This window comes from Habropoda laboriosa, unplaced genomic scaffold (assembly GCF_001263275.1).
Source record: "Habropoda laboriosa isolate 0110345459 unplaced genomic scaffold, ASM126327v1 scaffold84, whole genome shotgun sequence".
Classification (NCBI taxonomy): Eukaryota; Metazoa; Arthropoda; class Insecta; order Hymenoptera; family Apidae; genus Habropoda; species Habropoda laboriosa.
Window position 1 is genome coordinate 1,463,991 of NW_017100202.1, and position 24,496 is coordinate 1,488,486.

The following is a 24,496-nucleotide window of genomic DNA, read 5'->3' on the forward strand; positions in this document are numbered from 1 at the left end:
AAGAGTACACGTACATCAGTAAAATGTCAATACCTTATTAATGAATACTTTTAAGATACTGTATTTAGGAAGTGAATCTTTATAAAAAAATTTTCTTATATAAACTATCATTTACAAAAGCTTGCTCACTATTTTTGGCTCTTTTTGCATTATTAACTCTTAACCACTATAAGGGCTTAAAATGTTGTAATCTTCATAGTATTTATAAGACTATTATATTTACAGATATGTCAGTGATCATTTTATATCAAAATCGATATTTTAGTCAAGTGTTAATAAATGCAATTTATTCTATCTTTTTATTTTCAATTACTTGGTATTTTCTTATTTGCAATGTAGTTAATAATAAAAAAGTTAGATAATTTTAACCTATTTTAAATATGATTATTATACATTTTCTGATTTCTATAAAATATTATCATGGCACTGAAAAATAATATTAACATTAAAAAATTTATATGTTTGATTTAAATTTGTTTTGTCTTAAACTCCTTTTCAATAACAATCATAGTTTAAAAAAAAAAAAACGGTTATAACACTAAAATGCAATAGATTATAGAATAAAAGAGGTATATAATTACAAAAGTTTAATTGGATAAATTTTATCTAATTTGTAAATGGAATTTCTATCAGGTTAAATTTTTAAATAAGAAATTGTTAATATTTTGTTAAAGTAACAAAACATCAAAATAAATAATCCAAATGGAATTATTTACAAAAAGCATCATTCATATTTTAAGGCTTTACAATGTGAATTTTATGTTCTATTGTACTTCTACACATTGGACAACCTGAAGAAATCATATTTGCACAACCTGAACAGCAACAAAGATGTCCGCATGGCAGAAAAATTACTTCACACTATAAGAAATATAGAAATGAATTGTTTTATTTAATATTATTATTCTAGAAGTTTTTGAAACAAAATGAAAATTATACCTACTTGTAAATCAAGGCAAATGACACATTCGGCAGTATTGATACTTTGGGTAGTGTTATATTCTTCATAGTTAGAACTTGTACATGCTTCTTCAGGTGGTGCAGATGGTATTATAGGTGTTCTAGATTCGTTGAGTTTCAGTTCTGCTAAATAATTCTCAACTGCAAGTCTTATAGCAGTGCGATCACTTTCAGAATGTATTCCAATCTATAATATTAAGAATGTATGATTTATTTTAAAGTAGAAAATATCTCTTGTATATATTAAAAGATATTGATATTTTACATACTGTTTTCAATTGTTCATCACTAAGATCGGGAAGTAACGATGGTAGAGAAGCTAAAAATGGCAAACAATGTAATGCACCCGCTATTGCAACATGTCGCACTAACATAGGCTCTAGCATTTCTAATAAGCCCTGTGGACGTGCTTCCATTAAGGACTGATATTGCATCAACCAAAATTGACTTTCTCTTCTAGAGTTCTTCAAAAATAAAAATATAGTTTTATAAATATTATTATCGTAAGAAAAATAAAATAACGTTTGAACCGATACTTACATTAATACAACGTTGTTGTTCTATACTATTAATTGTTTCCAGAAGTTGATCTCTTCTGTGTTTCTGTTGTTCTAACAGGTTCATTAGAATAGTACTCAAAGTGACTCTTTTTTCAGCTATTTCATTCTGTTATGTAAAATAGTAAAAGATCTTTAGAATAAGGGAAACAACTGTATATGAAGAAACTTAATAACTGTAGGTACTACATACAAGTTGTTGGTTAATTTCTAGTTTTCTTCTCTCCAATTCAATATTCGTAAGTGCTGCTAATTGTGACTGTACCAAATTGACTTGTTGTACAATACTCCAACAACGTGCATCACTACGTTCTAATAACGCGGCAACAGCAGCTTTCTGTAAAACTTCATCTTGTCTTAATGTATCAATTAAATTTTGTCTGTTCTTCTCTTGATTTTGCACTATTTGTGCTAAATGATCATTATTCCTTACTTCTCTGAAATATTCGTAAGATTTTAAATGTATTAGTTTTATACTTTTGTATGAAACGTTATTATTAACATCCTACTAACAGTGTGAGCAAAGATTGCGCAGCATAATCTCTATATTTACTATGCTCTTCTAATTTTCTGGTTCTGTGAAGTTCTTCTTCAAGTAACTTTTCCATTGAAACTATAAAAAAAAAAACACCAACATAAATATAAAATTACAATATTTAATGCTAATTAAAATTAAAAATTAAAATATTTAATACTAACGAAGAGTATCCTTTGTACGAAACATAAATTGCTCTGAATGACACGAGGATAGTAAGCGCATTTCTTCTTGTTTTTCCCGTTCTAATAATTCTGCTTGGCTTTGTCTTTCTTCCTCACTATTTCTTAAAAATTCTTTGATAACATTGTCTGCTTCTTTCTCAGCTAAACATAATATTAACATTTTAAAAATTTTAAATTCTTTGTAAATGTATGAAAGTAAGCGTGCTCTATTAGAATCTCTTTCTTGTTGTACTTTTTCTAATTCATGCTGTAATTGTGTTTGTTGTAAAGCAAGATCTTCCAAAAGCTAAAAGTCAAAATGTTTTAATAATTTTTAAAATTTATTTGGCATAAAAGTGAAAAACATTGGTTGTAAATCAATCATTTTAATCTTAAGTACCTTTTTCCTGTGTTCTTTCAACATTGATTGAATTCCTATTTCATATTCTTGTTGCTGTTTGATGTTCCTTTCTACTTCCAATAATGCATTTTGACGGTGCTCCTGTAAAATAAAGTTAACTTTTTAATAATAATCTTGAAATTGCACATTAGTTTTTAATTTACTAAAATATGCTACAAATAATTATTTAAAAATAATGCAAGCAAAATCAGGCATTGCTGAAATATATAGTACTAATAAATATGTAAATTAATTTTATTTTTAAACATATTAAATACTTCATAAATCAAAATTAGGTTTCACAATAAACAATAGTAAATGTGCAGTGAGACATATTTCAAAACATACTAAAATAAAAAAAGCATCCACATGCCTTCATTTTTTCTAGATTCTGCAATGCTGCCTAAAAATAAAAATGAAAACATTTAAGACACACTGTGCAAGTGCAACATCAAAGTTCATGGTTCTGTAACATATAATACCTGTACATCATTATCTTTATTATGATATACCCCTTGCATATCCTCAGAACTTATGTCTCTTGATAAATCTGTTTCTGAAAGAGACTCTTCTGGTGAATATTTAATACCACTTTCAGTTGCTAAAAATGCTATGATTACTATTGTGCCCCCGTTTAAAATATCTTGGGGTGGATATGACAGGTTTAACCCATCAATATTTAACTGTGCTAATTGTTGTGCATAACCCAAAGACTTAGGAAGTTTATGAAGGGATTTATTGTAACTAATATCCAATGTAGTAAGTTGTTTCAATTTTCCTATTGTCTCTGGTAATAGTTTCAAGCTGTTTTTTGCAACATTTAAAATGTTTAGTTTACTTAAATGTACTATTTCATTTGGCAGTTTTCTTATATTGTTGTCTTGTAAGTAAAGTTCCTAAAATGTATCATATTGTGAAAAGATGATTTATGAATTTTAAACTTATATAATTTTAATAACTGAATATTTAAATTACGTATACCTTGAGAGAAGCAAGACACATTATATCTGATGGTAAATTAGTAAATTCGTTTCCATGAATATCTAATACAACAAGTAATGACAAATCGCTTAAGGCACCTCCACCCAAAAGTGAAGTTAACTTGTTATTATACATCCATAGCACCTTCTTTCTAAATACTTTACATAATGAATAAATACCAGAGGGTACATGTTTTAAAGCACATTCAGACACATCAAATATTGGTTCTGGATTTTCTCTGGCCTATTACAATAAATAGTTATATTTATATATGTAAACATTAGTAATGGGAATAATATTGCATTTTTATCATTAAGGAAAATAAAACAATGTATTGTCAATAAATTGATTAAATTAAGACTTGATAAATAAGAAGGACATAAAGTACTTTATAAATTTTTAGTTTATAAAGATATAAGGTATTAAATGAGAAAATAATAGAAAATAATAAGGTATCAAATGAGATTTATTATATCTAGGTTAAAACGGTGTAAAGCTGAAGAACCAAGGTTACTGATCATATGAGCAAATTGAGTAATTAACCTCCATTTATTAAAAGACGTACCAGGTATAACTTGCGTTCCAATCGTGCTTTATAATCGACGTTAACCTTGTTCCCATGCTTTCGCGGTAGAGACATCATTAATCGTGTATGTCATGACAATAATGGAAAATTATGAGTCATCCTGCCATCGGTTTCTCTTAAACTACTAACACGTGATTTCGTGTACTTTGCAAAACACTAACCAACATCTGTCAAATTGACAGTTAGTTGGTAAAATGCACGAAGCAGTGACGTACCTTAGCACTTTCACTACCCTTAGAAACATATAAGATTACTTTGAAAACAATTTTCTTAAGGATGTTATTATTAAGTAGTTAATTCATTTTTTTTTATTAAAACAGCAAAAAATGTGGAATTTATACAAGCATTAGAAATTAATATTTTTCAGACGATTCGAATATTTTTTAAATATATCGTTTATTTATAAAGGTACGAAGCTAAATAAAAACTGTAACTAATAACAATTTAAGTATTTTATTGAACTATACATTGTCATAGAAAGAAACGAGTCATAAATATCGTATAAAACATTCTATACACGAGAATAACAATCGATTTTATTTTTAAATAGTCGAAATGTTGATCGATTCTTATGTATATCAATTCGTGCAATATAAACAACAGCAGTAATTCACAAGTCTCGCCGTTTTGTATTACTTTATTATCTAAAACATTGTAGTGTACTTATATACGTTAATAAATAATCTAAAAAAATAGGCAGTTGGCGTGTATGTACATCTAAAATTCGATGGAACTAATTCGGATATTTAATTCACTAAAGAGGTATGTAAAGTCTTTGTACGAATACTATTCGGTCCATACGTAAACTTAAAAAATATGTAGTATGGACTAGAAGCTCTGATCGCTACTCAAGTTCGAGCGTTTTTTTCTTGTTTTAACGTGTTTCAGTATCGTTTTCTCGTTTTAACTATACTGTTCTACACACAGTTCAAGATTTTCGGATAGAAATAACGAGCAGCTACGATTCCTTTACAAAAGTACCAACATTATATAAGAAAAAAAAAAAATCCTCCAATGATTTCGTTGTTCGTTACAAGTTTTGCGAGAGTTCTCTCTGTCTCAATCGATATTCCGTTGGTGTAAGCATACCCCTAAAAATAATAATGGTTCTCTTAATCCAATTAAAATTAAATATTAATACGATTAGAATATAAATATATATTTTTATCGCTGATATTTAATTATCTTCAACGGTATACAGTATGATAAATCGTAAATATTTATTAGGTATTGTATTCAAACCTTAAAACCGTGTCAAAAGACACGCAAACTCCTTTGTCACACATTTTCCTATAAAGGTGCCAGCATTCTTTTTCTTTGTTAGTTTGAAAGTGTGGTTCCGTCGACGTAGACTGCGCGTGTTGAACAATTTCCTTCGAAGGCGGAACGAATGCAGATTTCATCTAAGAATTTCACCAAAATTTCCCTAACAATTTCAAATAAATTTATCGCATTTAACGACAAAGCGTTCGCCTTACATTCGCAGGAGAATTATTCGCAAATGTTTTAGTTTGTTGCGCAGGAACCTCGATTTTCTGGGACATAATTATCGGTGTTTCCTGTATCTTTACCTCCGATGGTATCGTTTGTCTTTCCATCGCGCTGTAACAAAATTGAATTCAACATTTCCGTCCTCGTCCGTGTAATCTTATCTTCAACATTCGATCTTTCTGACGAGAAATTACACAAAGAGAACAGGAGAGACGAAAAAAAGAGAAATACGTATATTTTCGTCGAATATAATTCCCGGTGAACGAATCGAGAAATCTATTATCGATCGTGCATTTTTGTTAGCCTTGGGTAAAGAAGAAACGTATTATAAGAGCTATTAATACAGTTCGTTCACGATCGTTTACCCTATTTCTATCATCGTAGGCCTCTTATCGTACCGTCTCACCTCTTCATTTATACCATATAAAATTCCCCTTACAATCGAAATCGTGCCGTGATTTTCAAGCACTATCATAGAGTGAAAATTGCTACTGTACCTGTTGTCGCCGCTAAATTCCTATCACGAACGCATAATAAAGTCGGATAGAAAAGAATTTCACTTAAGATTGATCGTTCCGCGGTTAAATAACTATACGTTGTGGTGTTACATCATTGTTATGCAAACACGGATGAAATTCCCACACGACGATAAGCGTGTATATGAGAAATTCAATACACTGTGATCTCTCTGTTTATTTCTCTCGTTACTACAAACGTTGAAGCACACAACGAAGAAATAATCCAAATAATCGTATGCAAAAATTAATGTAAAATCATGTAACTCTCTGTGTGAAATGTTTTTTCTTTTTGGATCAACAAAAAAAATACTTTTCTCTTCTAATCGTGACTCTATTTCTGATAATAAAATGTACCCATTACTGTACTATAGTAATTTAGCTCGATCGGTATTGCCGTGCAAGTGATTCTTCGACAATTATCGTACCATTAAGAAAATTAGCATCTGCTTGCGTATAAAAGACGGAACGTTCATTATTGCTGCGGCACGCCGAGCTTTTTACTTCGTGAAAAATGCATCGATGATTGTAATTATTGTCGACTGATATCGATGATTGTGTTGAGAGATACGAAGTGTAGAGAAATATCGATCTTCTACACAAGACCTTTTTTTTTTGTTTTTTGCTGTTTCATATGTAGATATATGTGATTTTATGCGTTTCAGGAAATTATCAATTGAAATTCATGTCTTCGGGGTGTCATACTGAAGTGCCACGAAATTCTATTCCTATTTTTATACTCACGATCGCGATGTCGTGCCACGTGTTTTCAGTAGCTTCCGTTTTTTGTCGTGTAAATCACCAATAGGCACGGCTAGGCATCTCTTTTCGCGATCAGTTAACGGAACGTCGTGCGGCTTCTCGATGTCGTGAATCAATGCCAGAACAGGCAGCGCTAGACCGGGTATGTCCGTTCTCCAGGACACCGTTTCCTCATTCGACAGGCCACCAACGTTTCCACGCTGGTTAACGATCGCAAGTCGCGGTTGTGTCGTTTTTTTCTCCTCCTTCGGCAACGGTTGTTGCTCTTTCGGTGAAATCTCCTCGTCGAACGACTCTTTCTGAAAGGAAACTACCCGCAAAGAACCGTTGGTTTCGTTTCGTTCGCTAGACCGTGAAATTTTTAACGACACCTTTCGTCTGTATTTTCTCTTTATCTCGAGTAAACGTACGAATCACTTTTAACCTCTTAACGCTCGCCATTTTTCTCTCAACTTGATGCGTCGAAAATGATCGATTCGCGTTGTACGCGTGTGGAAATAAGTTTGTCATTTATTTGCAATGCTGCAACTTACATTTTTATCATGAAATAGAAAGGATAGCGCGATAAGATGAGTGAAAGAAAATAATTAAACGAGATTGTACTTTTTCGAGGATTAGTTGTGCATGTGTAAGACACAATTACGAGCGTTAACGGGTTAATAGATAAATTGTTACTAATTCATAGACAATAATGATTTCAACAAAACTTACTCGTTACAGTTTACACGAATTTTGATTTTGTGATCTTCTCGAAATATGTAGAGAAAGATTGTTAGTTTTAGATTTGACTTTTTTTGTTTTTTTTTTAATCTAAACAATTTTTCCAAGTTAGTTTCTGTAATGCTCACGAGCAACGATAGTCACGGTACCGTACGTAATGGTTTGTTCATTTATTTAATCGTTTCCATTTGAATAAGTCATTCGATCGCGTTTTTATGCGATATCGTCAGATCCTGTAGTCGGTTCAATTGAATCAAGGTAATATCGGCCCGGGGGTATTTTATAGTCACGATAAGTATGTTTACCAAAGTAACCTGATTTAATGGGCCGGCATTCGCAACACTTGGCCGTGTACCGAAAACTGGGCCAAACGATATCTCGTGTCATCGATTCGGTTTTACGGGACTAAATGAGCTAGCTAATATTTTTCCGCGAATCGTATTTCATCCCCCATTTTTTCTCTCTCTTTCTACATTTTCATTACGTACCTGTGTTCACGGGTGAAAAGAAATTCTTCGTTAAATGATAAAAGTAACCGGGAAAAAACCCCAAAAAATCAAGAACAACAAAATTCATCGATCAATTGTTACGTTAATTCGTTCTCTCTTCACGAGAATCGCGGCAAAATCGGGAAGAATAAAATTCGTCGGCAATGTATCTCTACTAAAAGAAAAGAAACGAAAATTTTCTCTCTTTTTCCTTTTTCCCGTTTCTAATCGACGCCGATTTCGTCGAAATCGCCAGGAAGAATTGATACATCGATTCTTAAAGGTGTATGTATATACTTTACGAACATTTTCGTTTCCTCAGGAATTTCATCGTTAAATCGACATCGTTCACGGCGCTCGAGAATGATCGTCTATTGTATAGGAGTGCAATTATTAAAACCCGATTACGTGGCGAGTTTCAATGGAATATTTTGCTTCAGGGTCAGTGGCGTAATACGAAGAGAAGAAGTTTGGTCGATTTAACGTGTTCGATCCTCTTATTGTCTTCACGGGTTTCATGTCGTTGCACGATAGAAGTTCCCTTTAATTAGCGACGGTATACGTATTAAAAGAACGGAGAAGTCGCTTATAAACGGACGATTTGAACGGGCCACGAGTGCAAGAAGTACCGCCAGGAATTTCCACGTTCAGTTCATACTTCGAATTTCTCCCAACGAAACATTTCCTGCGGTGTTCGCGGCGTGTATACACCGTCGACGAAAATTTTCACCGAACGGTTAACAATTTTTCAGAAAACAAGAGAAACTGTTACCTAATTGCCTTGTAACATTTTCTACACTTTCGCCTTTTAATTCAATCCTTAAGCTTTTGCTTAAAATTCAGTCCTTCGAGTACTCTCACTTTAATTCAACAGCAGAAATTTGAAAATCATAAATTTCTAATTTCGAAAAATTTTCAAACGCCGACACGAAAGATTTTGCCGATAATCTGCCGCGGAGAAAGGGTTAACAATTTCGAATCGATGCAATCGAAATTAACGAAAGATTCGTTACTATTAGGTTGTTGGTTGATTTCATTTAAAAATTTTTTACCTAAGCGAACCACAAGCATACCAAAATGAAGCTTGAAGCTAATAGAAACGATCGTGATGGTTCGTTAATTATTTCTCTATTAAATGGCAGATTGTGGATCACGAATCAAGATCCAATTCCATTAACCACATTTAATAACGAAATTGAAGTAAAGAACGTTTTCAAGGACCTCGTTGCACCCTAGAAATGCAGAGTTCTCTTTTAACAAAGGCACGAATAACCCTGTTTTTCGATGGTCAAAGAGTATTGAAACCAGTGGATCATACACCGATTAATAAACATCATTTTAACTAAAACTACAGGCGTGGAAAGTTTCATCGATACCTCGATCGTTTCATCTGCATAAATAGAATTGATTCGAAACTTTCGGCCTATAAATCTGCCGTACATTGGGAAAGATGTGTTAAATTTGTTTCGTGCAAAATTTCGCAGCACTTGATGGAAATCAGATAAAATAATAAAATTCAACCCCCTTTTTCTAATAATTATTTTCCACGGTGTTATTTATCACGAAAATGAATTTCGAGAGTAGGCTGTTATTTGAAGAATACAATATCGAATATCTGTTTGTAACTTTTGAAAAAAAAAGAAAAAAGAAGAAGGAAAGGAACGAAGCTTAATTATGCCACTTTAGAAATTACAAATGTTTTTCGAAGTACTGTAAAACGGTGTTATGTGTCCATTTAACGTTCCACGGAGATCGCGAATTGTTCCGTGTGAAGGAACCTTTAAAAGTTCGCCGAAGATCGGCGTAGAGATTCGTGCGGATAATGAACAAAAAGTTAACACCGCGTTGTTTCGTACGTGTTCTTTTTCTCTTGTACTTGAGGACAGTATCGGGAGAGGAAGACGGATATTTCGAAATAATTCGCGGCATGCGCAGCTCGCGTGCCTTGCGTCGCTTCTAATTAACTCGTTCAATTATCATTACACGGTCGCCTTTACACGTATGCATGTGTTATTAAATTCTTGCACGATATTCCGTCGCGTCTGTTTGAAATTGTCGTTGCTTGCGATATCTAATCATGCATAACGTGATCAGCCTTAAAATAAACATTTAGATAAACGTGAGTGAACCGATATTCTCGCGTGAAACTGAAACATACGTGGACATTCTTAACATTATCTACAATGTAAAATCATATTTTCATATTGTTTTGGTGAATTGTTCTATTTTCTTCCCCTTTCAGTTTTGTTAAAATGTAAAATAAGAAAAAGTAGATGGAAAAGAAAAAAAAGGTTGATTCTCTATTCAGTTCGTTCAGAAATGAAGAGCATCAAAGTTTGCCTACGTACCTGACTTGATGGGTTTTCTCGTGCTGGCCAATGCTAAATTAATCGACGTCTTGATGATCGAAGTGGTAGGTAGCTTGCTGCGTAGCTCGTCGATTAACTTATCATTTCTAGGCGAATTCTCGGTATCGCTATCGCTGTCCGCAGAGCTGACAAGGGACACCATTGTAACGATATCTATAGCTCTAGAATCAATCGAGTTTCTTCCACGACCGACTGATCGATTCCGTGATTTTCCATCCTCGTCCGTTTTGCAGGAATTTCCACCCCAGAAACGTCTTTTCGCGCTTCTAGAGCGCCTCTTCAACGGTGCCGATCTTATCGATCGACTCGCCGATACCTGTTCACATTCGTATTAATTATGCAACGCATCACTTCCTCAACTCATTAGCAATCCTTGAAATTTCTTAGAAATCATTTCTAAATTTCAGCTGACGTTGAAACCTCGATAATAATTACGCGCCTTAAATCTTCGATTTCTTATAAAGTTTCACATTTCCCTGATAAGCGTTATCATTTACAACCGTTCAATCGCAATTCGAGCATTTTCTCACGTTCGAAAGAAGAAGAAGATCGATCTTTCACGATTCTTCGTCGGGGTGTTAAAAAAACAACGAATATTGTTGGAAACTTCATACGAAATTATGCTTCTAGAAGGGGAGATACGATACTGCGTTCTTTTTGCAACGATTATCATCGCTGTGATAAAACTAGACTTTGAAATCTACTTTTCTTTTCTTCTTTTAATGCAACATAATAGTAACGGTAATTATTACGAGAGATCGATATCACAGGAAAAGTAGACTATCTTCAACAACTACGTTATACCTTTGTCGAGTCTGTATCCAGTTTCTCCACCACGTTATCTTTGCAATTCACGTTCGTTTTTTCTTGATCTTTGCTCTTCACCTTGGCAACCGTACTCGACGAATCGATCACGATGTTAACCTGAACGCGATTACTCGACGAACTTGATCGCAAATGCCGCTGCGGCGGTGCGGAACTGGTCCTCCTCGATTTTTCATCGATCCTCTGATTTTCCGTCGTTTTTCTCGACGGTGGATTTCTTTCGTTCACCGAGCTACATCTTATCTCCGACGTGTTCCTCGACGATGCAACTTTATCGGTGGTAAATGCATGTTTGTCCTCGGTTACGGCGTTCGTGGACGCGGTTCTTTTCATCGACACAGGAAATTTATTGGTCATCGTCTTGTTATCCGTCGAAGTATCTTTTCCTTCGATTAGTACCTTTGAACGCGCATTTCTGTCAATTGTAGACGTGGTCGATTTGCTATCTGTGGCCAGTTTTTGCGCCACGCTCTTTTCGTTGACCGAATTGCATCTGAATTCAGCGTTGTTCCTTCCATTCACAGTTCTCTCATTCGTATGAATATTCTCTTTGCTATCTACGGATGTTCGACTAGCCGAGGAATTTCTCTCGGCAGTTACTACACGATTGTCGGTCGATGATTTTTGCGATACGCTTTTGTCCGACACTGAATTCCGTCTGAACTCGGTTGGCGATCTAATTGGGTCGAGGAAGGCTCGGTTGGTGCCGCTGTGAAAACTCGCACGCTTCTGTTTGGCAGACGAAAAATCCTCCTTCGACACTTTCGCAACTCCCAGGGTCGAGTTTTCGATTTTAATCGATGGCAATGTTGTAGATAGAACGCGAGAATTCGAACAGTCGATACTTGGCGAAGGTTTCCTCTTCGAATTGGAAAGATACACGCCGACCTTTGAATTCCTCGATATTTGCTTGAAGAAAGAGAAAAGAAAAAGGAAAAGATACATTATATCCTTGTGATATTAACAATTAAATCAGTGTAACTGAATTTCACGATATTTAACGCGTTATTAAATGAACAACGATCGATTAATCGAAGGAACGAATAATTTGACAAAATTTTATATTAATCTGTGAAAAATTGTACTTCGTTCAATTGTTCCTTTTCTACGTCAGCCTCTTCGGGAACCTCATTTTCCTCCGATTCTATCGTTTCTTCCATCTCCGTGAAAGGATGCTCGATATTGGACGACAAATCGTCGCTATTCTTTCCTAGAATCTTCCTATCCTCGTTTCGTGATAAAATTCCATTTGGTTTATCAGTAACATCCTCTGTCTCTCTATTCCCGTCTATTCTCGATCTACGAATTTCATTATCGTGCGCTGTTTCATCGACGAGAGAAGTTTTACATTCAGACTCGTCGTTCTTTCGTGTAGGAGACGACGGAGCGGTGATTGTAGCATGACTCGACATCTCAGAGTCGCATCTCTCGGCGATAGTGCCACGAGCGAGAAAGATATTAATGTTAGCTTTGTTCTGCTCGCGGTGTTTCCAAGCGAGTCTCAATCTTTCCGCCAGTTCTTGTCTAGAATAAAGGATCGACGGTTTCTCGATCCCTACGAAACCTCTGGATCGTCCGGTGATCGGTCTAGATCGTCCAGGAATTTGACGAGCCACCACTTCAACTTGTTCCAGTTCTTTTTCATTCTTGCTACGGGTTTCCTTCCAGGCGACGCGAACCTGAAAAATTCGTCCACGATCGGTCCCACGATTAACAACGATTCCAAGGAAGAGATTGGGGGGCAACGTTGTTTCATCTAGAAACAAAGATCTACCTTAGGTCTTTCGGTGATCGGTTTGGTATTTATCCCACGCTTGCCGCGTGCAAACGGACTCGCGCAGATCTGCAACGGTTTGTCATCCTCCGCGGATCTCTGCCGCCTGATCTGTTGCCGATGTGACACCGGTGGTTGCAACGACAATTGTCTGACTGGTCTGACCGATTTTTCACGTCCTGACATCCCGGTTCGTAACTGCTCCCCACCTCGAGGCTACATTCTACGGGAAATTTTGTTCTCTCAACACGTCGAATGCCGGACCAATTCTGCGTAACTTGTCCGCGGCGTCGAAATGAATTTTTTATTTAAATACAACACATCCCATGAATGTCGACAGTTAGAGATAGAACTGTTTAAATATGCTCTGCGATGGGGATTAGATGGGAAATTGAACAACTATTACCGTTTATTCGAATGAAACGCTTTCGCTAATCTTGACACCGTCGGTCACCGATCAACCCCACGGCACTCAACGTGTTAACATACTATCTTCCTATCGAACTGTGTACCGTTATCTCTGTAACTACGACAATTTCAATATACACGCGACGAAGATAAAGAAAGAAGATGAATATTTTTCAATAGGATTAAATACCTAATACTCACTCGACAGGTTCGCGAATTAACGCGAAGGATCGAAACGCAGACACGATGGATGAACCTTCCATCGTGGTGGCGGCGCAAGCGAGCCAACGCCGACTGACTAACTTCATCCATTGCCCTCTGACACGATCGTTCACCACCACTGCCATTTCACCGATTTACCTTCGTGTTACCTGCCTACCACCAGCAATCGGTGCCTGTATGCGCCGCCGGTGCCCACTAACACGCCGTCGTTTCCACCCTCTGCCCGCCTCAAGGGGTGGTTGAACGATGTATTGCTCCCTTTAATTCGAACGACGCCCGATACTACCACACCACCATTTCGATCACAGCACACTGTCTCAACGGCAATGGTTAGGGTGGTCGAACTCACTCACGTACGCTAACTCGACATGCATTGCCCTCTGATTTGTGATCAGTGGCGTAACGCTAACCCTTTGACACCCCGAGGATAACAACGTGTGCTCTGTTTCCAGTGTTCTACGTTTCGATCATTCGTTCTATCAGATTTTCGAACTTTTCTTTTTTCTTCTTTTCCGAGATGATAGGCTGCTTTTACAGTTACACGGAAGATTTGCGGTCAGTGGCGTAACGCTAATCCTTTCACACCGTGAGGATGACAACGTGTTCTCTGTTTCCACGATTCGTTCTATGACATTTTTGAATTTTTCTTCTTTTTTTTTCGACAGTTACACCGATGATTTTTATTGGAAAATCTGTATGTTTCGATCGTTTTCTTGCGGTAGACTGTAGGTAGTTACGGGTGTTGCATTAGAAGTTTTTAGTTTGTTAAAGGTATTTAGAAGTTCGAATATGACGAATGTTTGAATTGTTTCGTAACGAAAGCCGTGTTTCCAAGTAATTTAACGTGTCACGCGGACAAATTGATAATGTGCTCTATATACCGTTCGTAAGTTTAGTCGCGCAGTGCATTTTCATTTCGATCCATTTCATACAAGTCGATGAAATTATTCCCCAATTGTGTTTCCCCAATAGAGTGAAGTTTTACCGCATTTCTACCAACAACCTTCCTTTCACAGGTGCAAAAAGTATTTGCATAGCGTTTAATTTAAAACAATGCCTAAAAAAATTGTTATTTTTCACTTAAAAAAGTATCGTTACATTCGACAAATGTGTGTTCGTTAATTTATTTCGAACTTAAAATAAACAGTATTTTACAATTTCGATGTTACTAAAGTTAGTACAAGAAGAATATTAACGTTAACATCATAAAAAGAATTAACGTTAGTATCTCAGCGTTCCTGATGTCGAGTACTAAATTTTTCACTGTTCAGGAGTGCCCTAATCCGTATGCAAGAAATTGATAAGAAAAGTGTCGGATCGAAATGTTAGCTAACGAAAGCTGTCCGACTCGAAGAGACACGATTGTGCCCAAACAAACTTTCTCTATCCGGTGGATATTTAAATATCTCCTATTACTTCCAATCGACGAAAAATCTTCGGTTCTCCTTTTGAAAGGAACATAAAGTTCACATTTATTTCTCTCTGGTTCCACGGAGAGTGTCTTCAATTGAAAATTCTCGCTGGCTCGATATTGTTACTCGAGGTGTTGCGATCGTGTTCGCGTTCAACGACGGCTCGATTCTCGCGGGAACGTGTCATCCTCGCGGCAAACTCGAATTTAGCCGGCAGTCACCCGGTATTATTGATCAAAACTTTACCTATCATCTGACAGCTTGTTGTCCGGAGTTACCATGGTATCGGCGATCATTCGAATTCGTTCCTCTCGTTCGTCTCTTTCTTGCCTGCCCCTTCTTCGTCCGCGAAGTCGCCCCCGTTGCGCTGCGGGGAGGATTTAAACGGGAAAGTTTCGCTTCGAGGAACTCGGCCACGTCGAACCCCCGAAAATTAAGAGAGTCCGCCCATTAGCGTTTGCTTGCCCTAATTGCCCTCTCTTATCAGCGACTTCGACGTGTTTGGCCCAGGGATGGGCAAACCGATGGATAATACCTCTCTCTCTCCCATTCTCTCCCCGCTCTTTTTACACGCTTTTCTATCCGTTCGTACATTTTTCAATATCACCCGTTCTTCGCTGAATTCATTAATCACGCTGTCACATAGATTTCTTCACTTTTATTCTCACTCTTCCGTACCGTGATTGAAAACATTAAAAACACTTGGTTGTAAGTCTTCAATTCTATCGTTACATGCGTATAAATAACCTTATCTTCTCGCTTAATGTCGAGTACCCGTCGCGTTAATAACAAATGAACAAAATAGATCTCAGACTTATAAATGAAAATTTCAATTAGAGTTGAAATGAACATTTATCAGGAATAACGCTAACTTCTGTAATATCTTAATCGTGATCTGTAAAGCAAAGGGTTAAGAAGCACTCTTAAGAAAAATTGTCGATCGACTAATGTAATTAACCGTGTGTAAAGTGTGACAAACTTATTTACTCGTTTCTGTAAGAAGAGTAAAGTATCCCGATTGGGAAACGCGTGTTAAAATAGATCGTCAAATTATTTGTCCGTTTATGGAAGAATACGCCTGTGTTGATATCGTATCGTAATATCAAGTTTGATCAACTTTTCATCAATGTTTCATTTTTGGAAATCGAGCTTGTCCATCCCTGTCTCGAATTCTCCAAGGAACGGCTGTCTATCGTGCTCGATCGCGACCGGAAAGTTCGACTTGCGAGGCTTGCCAAGAAATTTTCGAGGCCCCCGTTTCGCGATCGAGCCGTCTGATTGCGATTGATGGACGCCTGATTTGCCCGCGACACGAGAAACGGAATTATAAACTGTTTCGCCAAACTATTTCACTTCGCCCGAGCGTCTCAATTTCCTCCCTACTTCGAGGAAATTACTTGTACACGTAGAAATTTTACACATAATATCCGTAGAAAGAACGTGGAAGATACCTTCGTTAACCCTTTTAGTTCGAGTGGGACTCCAGAGTGTCGTACATTCTAACGAATTTCCAGATGGAGCTTTAAACTTGTAGAATTTTTCTTTTAGGGTTAAAATAGTCTACTTTGTACTTCGGATTGGAAGGCTGCTCGTTTGGAATACGTGCGAATGTGAAAATCACGATTTTTCTGATATGAGACTTTGGAGTCGTACTCGGACTTAAAGGGTTAATTAGCCAAAAAAAAAAACAAAAAAAACAAATGACCCTATATAGTCACGTACAAGCGAGTAATTCCTATACAGGATGCGGGATGAAATTTGCTCATTGGAGGCTCAGTTTTGCGAAAAAATCGAACTTGAAGAATTGTTAAAACCGGTGTGTCCTCGTGCAAAACGAATTTTCAAGCCCGATTTCCTCGAGAACTAAGCCTCGAATGAACAAATTTCGTTCTATACTTTTCTTTGCCCCTTTTTTCTTTCACAAGAAATCACGTCGAGTCCGCGTGAACGTAACTTCCGCATCCTGCGTAAAGGGTTAACACGACCGTTGGAGATTTTTATCATCTAATCGTGGACAGAGAAGAGAAACGTTATTATCATCTGGATGTGTAAAATTTTCAGAAAATGGCAAGCGAAAGTTCGTTCACTTCCTTGCTAGAAGAGGACCCGTTCACCGAGAACGACGAAAGCATCGAGGATCACTACTCGTCCGTGTTGAGAATATCCTTTATAAATAACTAACTGTCCTCGCGTTGTTTAAATCTTACGTCGCTAACTTATGGACAATGCAGAAACGTGTTTTTCTTTCTTTCTCTCTTTCATCTTTTCCTTAACGCTACGATATTCACGACGCCCTGGAGAATTTAACAGAAAGATACGAGGCGGAATTCTTGCAGCAGGCGTTGCAAAAGTGTTTGTCATCTTGTCCGGATGATTTGCTGGACGAGAAAATCTTCAACGAGACGCTTCCACTTGCCCGTCGTCTTTTAACCGAGGTAAAGAAGCAACAGAAATTATTTGATTTTATTTAATTATTTGAAATTATGAATATGAACGTTACGCCATTTGTGTGCCGCGTCTTCTCCAAGTTTATTCCCGTTTTTCGAAGGTTCTGAAGCAGATCGACGAAACGATACGTAGAAGTGCGAAAGCAGAGACGTTGAAAGAAGACACGAGACGACAATTGCTCGTGTGCTATGAATTGTCGAGCGTATGGGAAAGATCTATGGAACGTGTGTCGAAGCTTGATAAAACGTCCGCGATTAATCTTAAATGCATACTGGAGAACGCACTTGCCGCGATTAAATTAATATTCGAACACTGTAGAGCAAGGTGAGACAACAGATATTCACACATTTTTGATTTCATTCAAGAAAGTTTTCTTTTCCCGTTTAAATAATGATATATCGTAGAAAGTCATTCTAAATGTACGTGAGGACATATAGAATGAAAGATATTACACAGCGTTTTGGAACATTATACAATACGTGTACCGTTGATATCGCGGAACAATTTGATTTTTCGTCTGGAATTGAATCGATGTGAAATTTTCCACACCTACCTACGTGTTGAAAGAAGTTTCCTTACTTTTGTAGCAAGAAATTATACGGTACTTTGTTCGAGGACGTGTCAGAGGAATTAACGAATCTCTTTCGCAAGACGAAAACGATCTTGAGTCTATTCCTAGCCACTTTGGACGGTGTAATCGTCTTCGACACGGATACGGAATCGGAAATGGAGCTGTTGGTAAAAGGTGAGCGATCCTATTACGTTTTAACGATTCTTTAACCTGAATCATCTTTATCTTCATCGAGAGTGTACGTCGAATGTAGGAAAAAAAGAAAGAGTTTTTCTTTTCTATCTCGAGATCTATCAAAATTTCATCAAAATCAGCGATTATCACTTATTGCTAGGGGTGTTCCCTTGTTACCGCTGTAATTCACGTATATTTTCGTTCTTTTCTTTTTTCAAATACGATTCGTGAACTACGTAACTGTATCATTTAATTAAGTAGAGATCAATGTTAATCAACAGTTTTGATTTATACACGTGTATATTATCTGTTTTTTTTTTCCCGCTACGTTCATCACCGTTGCGTTTATATCGGCAACAGTGATCGATACAATTGGATTGTTCGTTACCATTACGCACGAGCTGGATCTGAAAACGTTCGTAGAGACGTCGAAAATGTTTGGCAAATTGGCGATCGCGCATCAAAACTCTGTAAAACGAACGAGGGTGACCAGCGTTACCTTCCATTTCGCACAACTGGCGAAAGATATATCGTCGATGCTTTCGTTCTGTCAGGTAGGTTTAAAAAAAGAAAATTAGGTTCGAAAAATGTTACGATTTTTCGTAGTGTTGAGTATTTTAAGTACGGTATTAGAAAACGATACAGTTGTAGTTTCGTAATTGAGATTTATAAGGTTCGTTGAAAGAAAAACAAACAAAATGATAATCCAAGATCTATATTTATATAGGATTCATCGTGTCGAATCGAGGAGAGAAAGATACGAGTTATCGGTCATTCGTTGAAAATTTTCGACAGACTAATTGCAGTTTATTGTTCGTGCATAAATAGCGAAATCCTTCCGTTTATGATCGAACTTCTGTTCAAAATGCACAGGTACTCGATTACACGAATTCACTCCTCGTTTCTTTTCGATTAGTTTCACAATTTTCATACTTCCTCTTTACATTCAGGTGTTCCCCTTTGTGTTTACAAAAATCACAGCTCGACGGTAAATTGATCGAATTGATAAACGTTCATGTCTCGAAGGGGACAGAGCCATTTTTGAGTACCGTTTTCAAAATTTCCGATTTCAAGCAGGTACGTTCTTACGCTTCGATTGCATGCAACGAAATTGTATCCGTTGTAAGATGAAATATTTTCGAAATATTCCAGGCATTCTTCGAATACGGGAATCAAACGGATATCGATAAATTAGGCTACTATTTATTAACAATTGGCATCATGAAAAAATTGATCGGCATGCCGTACGAACAGCATTGTAAATGGACATTAGGCGCTGAATCGATCGTCGATGTCGCATTGACCAATATTAATTACAGTAAGTACTCGATTTTATATCTCAGTATAATATCTATCGAGTTTCATAATATTCACGCGGTGAATAATTTTTGCGAAACAAGACGCGTTCGTGTAGATTTTTAATAAAACACACGCTCAACTTACAATTTACAGCATTTTTTTTCTTTCTTACATTTTTGCCATAAAGTACAGGAAGAGATTTGCGTGGGTGAGGTGAGATTACAAGGTGTACACGATATCGGTGAAAAAACGAGATCCGCCACATTATACGAAGTCGCATTGGTGTCAATTTGCAGTCTAATTAGCCAAATTCCCACAGAGGGATTTCATGCTGTTGAATTAATTTTGTTGAAACATTTGCTAAGCAATGAACTTTGGAGTTCCTTGCTCAGCTCGGATATTTGGTGCTTCATTGGCCGGTTTGTAAATCTTCCACACAGTTGAAATTAATAATAATTACATCCTTGAATACATTGTTCATTATATTTATGTGTATCTTTAGAAATCAATTCTGTTGAAAAATGTAGAAGGTTCTTTAGTTTTCCATTTTTCTAGTTACACTTCGTTTTCTAATTATTTACTAATTTACAGTATTACCCGTGTTAGTTTGATCAATTAAATTCAATTTTTTCAAATACTAATTCTCGAGGATATTTATTGAAATAGTACGTATTATTTTAAGAATCAATTTTTTCTTTTAATACAGACGGTGTTTCTTCTTTTCTCTTGATTTTCAGCATTGGGTCCTCCGAGCTTTGTGCAAGTCACGTGAAATACTTATTGAACGTGTATACCGTGTTAATGAAACGTAGCAACAGCCTCGAGGTCGTTATACTGGAGAATTTAATCGGAAGATTATACAGCTTGCTCTCAGAGGAAACAAGACATTCTCTTATAATCGAGCTTGACGATCTCGAGAATCTTTCATGGACACCTGTCGCGCGATTTTTCCCATTGAAGACAAAGCTATTCTTGCAAAACCGACTGGCTTGCGTACTAAACGAGATACCGAACACATTCGCAGAATTACAGAGACAACCTACAGTACAGAATTGGAATCGTATCGTATGTTGCGTTCGAATAAATTTCGAATCGAAAAGAATCGTCGATTTTGTAATGCGAAAATTAACCACTTGTTTTATCTTTAAAAGGCAATACTGATGTCGACGATCGGAAAACTCAATTACACGGTGGAGAGGAACACCGTTGATGTCCTATCCGAGATGTGGAACTCTGTTGCGAATACGATCGAAATATTTGAGGGAAGACAATTGGACATATTGTCGGAATTCATGTCAAAACTGTTCGCCGCTACGCAACCAGAAAAAATTCAGGACGATACTTTCTTCTCGGTACATATACATAAGTACACTTAACGTTCTGTCTGTTAAATTACCATCTGAGCGCCGAAATTAGAATTTTGTTCAGGGCCGTTCGATGTTAACGCGGAATTATCATCTCTTCCATTGCAGTACATTTGTATATAAATAATCGTGTGCGTCTTAATCGTTGATTAAGAAGATGTGCAGAGGTTAGTTTAATACTGTATATCTTAAACGAAATATTGTACGCAGGAGATATGAATTCACAAATTACGCACGGCCCTGGTTGTCAGTTTAACACTTTGATAGCCGCTGTCAATAAAATAAATTAAAGTATGGTAACTGTTTAAATAATGACCATGGGATTCGATGTATTTTTCTCAAAAAGTAATTACATAATTACACTGTAAAAGACTGAGAAAAGTGTAGAACGCCTAACTGGGCAGTAGATATGAGTGAAGGAGTGAAGGAGTGAAATGAGCAGCCGTCAAAGTGTTGATACATACTTTAAGTCACTACCTCTCTATATCGTTTCCGTCATCTATGCCTAATCGTTTAAAATGACGGTTTCAAGAGCGTCAAAAGCGGAGTGAAGCGAAGCGAATTGAGTATGCGTATGCACCTTTTGCCTCTGTGTCGTCCGGCAAACCAGCTGTTCAGTTCTGTACAGTAGATGTACATACCTTACTTGAACGATAATACGTTATCGATGAATAACATTCGATAATTTCAGATTCTAGAAGCAGTTCTGACGTCATTCCTGTGCTTTCCGTTACATGTGAAGGTAATTTCGTCGCATTATTTGAGGAACAATATCAATTTCTTCGCCAGCTGCGGCATTAAAGCTGCGAATGCGTTAGCAGAGCTCAATTGTCAACTTCTAGAAGACGAAAATCCATGGCTGCGGCAAGAAGCTTTGGAATCGTTCGATCATGTGGCTCATATGTGCCCAAATGAAGATCTAGTAACCACAATGGCTGCTGCGATTACTAGGAGGTCGTCATTGAATGATTCTCTGCCCTCTTATCTCTCTGGCACGGTTTATTATGAGCTGCAAGATTTTTCAGATGTTCGAATTTATTTGCAACACGTGGCGAAATATTGCCGTAATGCCTGCCATGTTTGCAACAATTACGAGGACTCTCAGAGAGATGAAAAATTTCCTAAGTTAGAGACTGAATCCGTTGAAAGGTTGAACGAAAGTTCATCTTTGAACAATCTCGACGAACACGTCAGCAAAATATGCGACGAATTGAGCAATATTTTACAAAAAAGTAACGATATCGGGAGTCACATTTTACGAAGATTGCGATCCATTTGCACGAAGATTTTAGATATGACTGAATTCAAATGAACTGCGCTAAAGCATACTTTGCAATGACTCGTAACACGATTTTTCTTTCTTTTTTATGTTCAATAAGTATTTTTCATGTTTCTACAAAGATTAAGAAAAATTTAGCTTCGATTTTCTATAGTTCAAATGAATCTCCGAAGATTTCATAACACGTAGAACATACATATATGTAAGTTTCATGCATATAAATGATTATTCGTTTTGTAAGAACTTGATTTTTATAATTGGAAAAATAAAGAAACAAAGTGTTCATATAAAAGTATAAAATTGTATTGACAAGATTTTTATATTTCAATTGAAATAAGTAGTATTTACGTGCAAATGTTTCCGATATTAGAAATACATATCAAGTATCCCATATGTTCGTGCTGAATTTGATGTCGAAATTTAATTCACAAATTCTTCTCACATTTTTGGTTTTTCAAATAACTTTCACTTTCAGCACGAATTTATGGAAAATACTTACTTATCTATTTACTTGTGAGTAGAATCCTTACTATATAGCACATATTATGCATTTCTAGCATCAGAACTGACGTATGCTTACATAAACATCGTTAGAACATTATCGATGTTTCAACTTGTTTTATGTGGTTTTTTAAAATTAATTTTATAGTAATAAAAGTTTGATATTATAAGAAGGAAAAAACAAATATGGTACAATATTAAAGTAGCGTAAATAATTAAAAATCTCTTGGCTACTATAATGAAAAATATTTCTATACTCCCGATGTAATTCGAGTATTGCTTTCTTCGAGGTATGCGAAATGAAAACATATAATACGCAATGAGTAGGTCTTGATGCGACCGTTTGCTATATCAGAATATAAAGCTATACTACTTCAGTTAGTCGCACATTTGTTGCAACTTTAGTTATCGACGAGACGGTAACGGTACGCTACTGTATGAAAATCGGTTCGCGAGTTCAAATCCGTGTTTTATAATAAGTACATATGTATTCGTTACTGTACGTGCATACAATTCTGGGAATAATGTACGCTTCTTAGCTATTTTCGAATAATATGAAGTGTTTTAACTTGTCACGTTAGATTTAATTATTACAAAACGTCAAAAGAAATCCTATTTTTTAAAATTGGTTTCTTTTCTTTCAGTGATACGTATTAAAATTTTGAAAGTAGCTGGAAGAAAGTATTGATAAAGTCTCATATTTTGTATAATCTGTTGATAGTGATGTTTATTGTTTTATTCTAATTATTTCTCTGGTGATTTCTAATTGTATTTCTAATTACAGTAGCAGAGAAAAAAAACGAATCAAACATATTACTTATATAAGTAAACATATTAGTTTTTTTTAATGTTAATTCTTTTTATAAGAAGGAAACAGTTCCAAGGTTTGTAAATATTGTACGTATTTATTTACGCGGTCTTTTGTTTTAGAGCTTCCACTGATTTGTAAAAATTTTTTTCTTCTATATTCTATATTCAATTTTTGTTTCTTCTATAAATATGTATAGAAGATACAAGTAAATACATATGTATATTACACGAGTTATGATACAGTTAAAAACAGGATCGTTGCGATCGATATTTATTTTTATTTTATTATTTAACTATTTAACGGTATTATTTGTACATGCAGATGGAAGACAAACTATTAAATAAATATTTGTCTAATGATGAAGTATTTAAAGCAATAAACAAACGTTTTATATCATTGAAAGATAATGAAGTAGAAAGGATTAATGTATATTTACAACAGGTATGTAATGTAGGTTGTTTCAAAAAGTTTGTGAAAAATAAACTATTTATAATGAGAAATCATTATTATGAAAATAATAAATCGAAATTTACTTAACAGGTAGTAGAAACCCTAATAGAACGTATGAAATTGAAAGATTCGTTATTTAATAAAACATACAATAAAATTGTTTTTTGTGGTAGTTTTTACAAAGGTACAAAAGTGGAAAGGCCAAACGAATTTGATTTAAATATTATTTTACATCTTCCTATTAACTACAATTATGTAAAAGTAAGAATATTCATAATTAACAATAAGATATAGCATATAAACATTTTTATTGAAATGTTTTCTTTCTTTTTTTGTTTAGCTTTGTTCAACACTACCAGCTTTTATTAAAATACATATAGGTCATCCACAGATAAACATCATATCAAAATATATAGTTCTTACAATGTCT

General features: G+C 35.7%; 4 protein-coding genes across 4 annotated transcripts in view; 2 read left to right on the top strand and 2 right to left on the bottom strand.

Annotated features, from left to right (window-relative positions):
* Positions 1 to 22,337, top strand: part of LOC108570433 (uncharacterized protein C1orf112 homolog) — a 26,274-nt gene extending 3,937 nt beyond the window's left edge. The window contains exons 2-13 of the mRNA XM_017932292.1: positions 17,231 to 17,329; positions 17,458 to 17,604; positions 17,718 to 17,941; positions 18,205 to 18,362; positions 18,723 to 18,916; positions 19,090 to 19,235; positions 19,313 to 19,439; positions 19,515 to 19,680; positions 19,849 to 20,080; positions 20,399 to 20,726; positions 20,813 to 21,013; positions 21,717 to 22,337. Of these exons, the coding sequence (XP_017787781.1) occupies positions 17,234 to 17,329; positions 17,458 to 17,604; positions 17,718 to 17,941; positions 18,205 to 18,362; positions 18,723 to 18,916; positions 19,090 to 19,235; positions 19,313 to 19,439; positions 19,515 to 19,680; positions 19,849 to 20,080; positions 20,399 to 20,726; positions 20,813 to 21,013; positions 21,717 to 22,337 (2,640 nt within the window). The 5' untranslated portion in view covers positions 17,231 to 17,233. The remainder of the gene's footprint in view (positions 1 to 17,230; positions 17,330 to 17,457; positions 17,605 to 17,717; positions 17,942 to 18,204; positions 18,363 to 18,722; positions 18,917 to 19,089; positions 19,236 to 19,312; positions 19,440 to 19,514; positions 19,681 to 19,848; positions 20,081 to 20,398; positions 20,727 to 20,812; positions 21,014 to 21,716) is intronic.
* Positions 736 to 4,319, bottom strand: LOC108570499 (E3 ubiquitin-protein ligase LRSAM1-like). Its single transcript, XM_017932367.1, has 12 exons — positions 4,163 to 4,319; positions 3,598 to 3,840; positions 3,099 to 3,512; positions 2,990 to 3,019; positions 2,617 to 2,718; positions 2,217 to 2,523; positions 2,031 to 2,130; positions 1,711 to 1,954; positions 1,501 to 1,626; positions 1,230 to 1,424; positions 944 to 1,147; positions 736 to 861 (listed from the first exon to the last, which is right to left on the bottom strand). Exons 1-12 carry the CDS (start codon positions 4,238 to 4,240, stop codon positions 736 to 738), a joined length of 2,169 nt encoding a protein of 722 aa, XP_017787856.1. The 5' UTR covers positions 4,241 to 4,319.
* LOC108570498 lies at positions 5,214 to 13,313 on the bottom strand. Its single transcript, XM_017932366.1, has 8 exons — positions 13,128 to 13,313; positions 12,439 to 13,032; positions 11,333 to 12,262; positions 10,508 to 10,844; positions 6,934 to 7,261; positions 5,662 to 5,785; positions 5,426 to 5,586; positions 5,214 to 5,274 (listed from the first exon to the last, which is right to left on the bottom strand). The coding sequence occupies exons 1-8, from the start codon at positions 13,311 to 13,313 to the stop codon at positions 5,214 to 5,216; spliced, it is 2,721 nt and encodes a 906-aa protein (XP_017787855.1).
* A 1,273-nt stretch (positions 22,338 to 23,610) lies between the features above and the next one.
* Positions 23,611 to 24,496, top strand: part of LOC108570434 — a 2,181-nt gene continuing 1,295 nt past the window's right edge. The window contains exons 1-4 of the mRNA XM_017932294.1: positions 23,611 to 23,689; positions 23,938 to 24,057; positions 24,157 to 24,327; positions 24,407 to 24,446. Coding sequence (XP_017787783.1) covers positions 23,938 to 24,057; positions 24,157 to 24,327; positions 24,407 to 24,446 — 331 coding nt within the window. The 5' untranslated portion in view covers positions 23,611 to 23,689. The remainder of the gene's footprint in view (positions 23,690 to 23,937; positions 24,058 to 24,156; positions 24,328 to 24,406; positions 24,447 to 24,496) is intronic.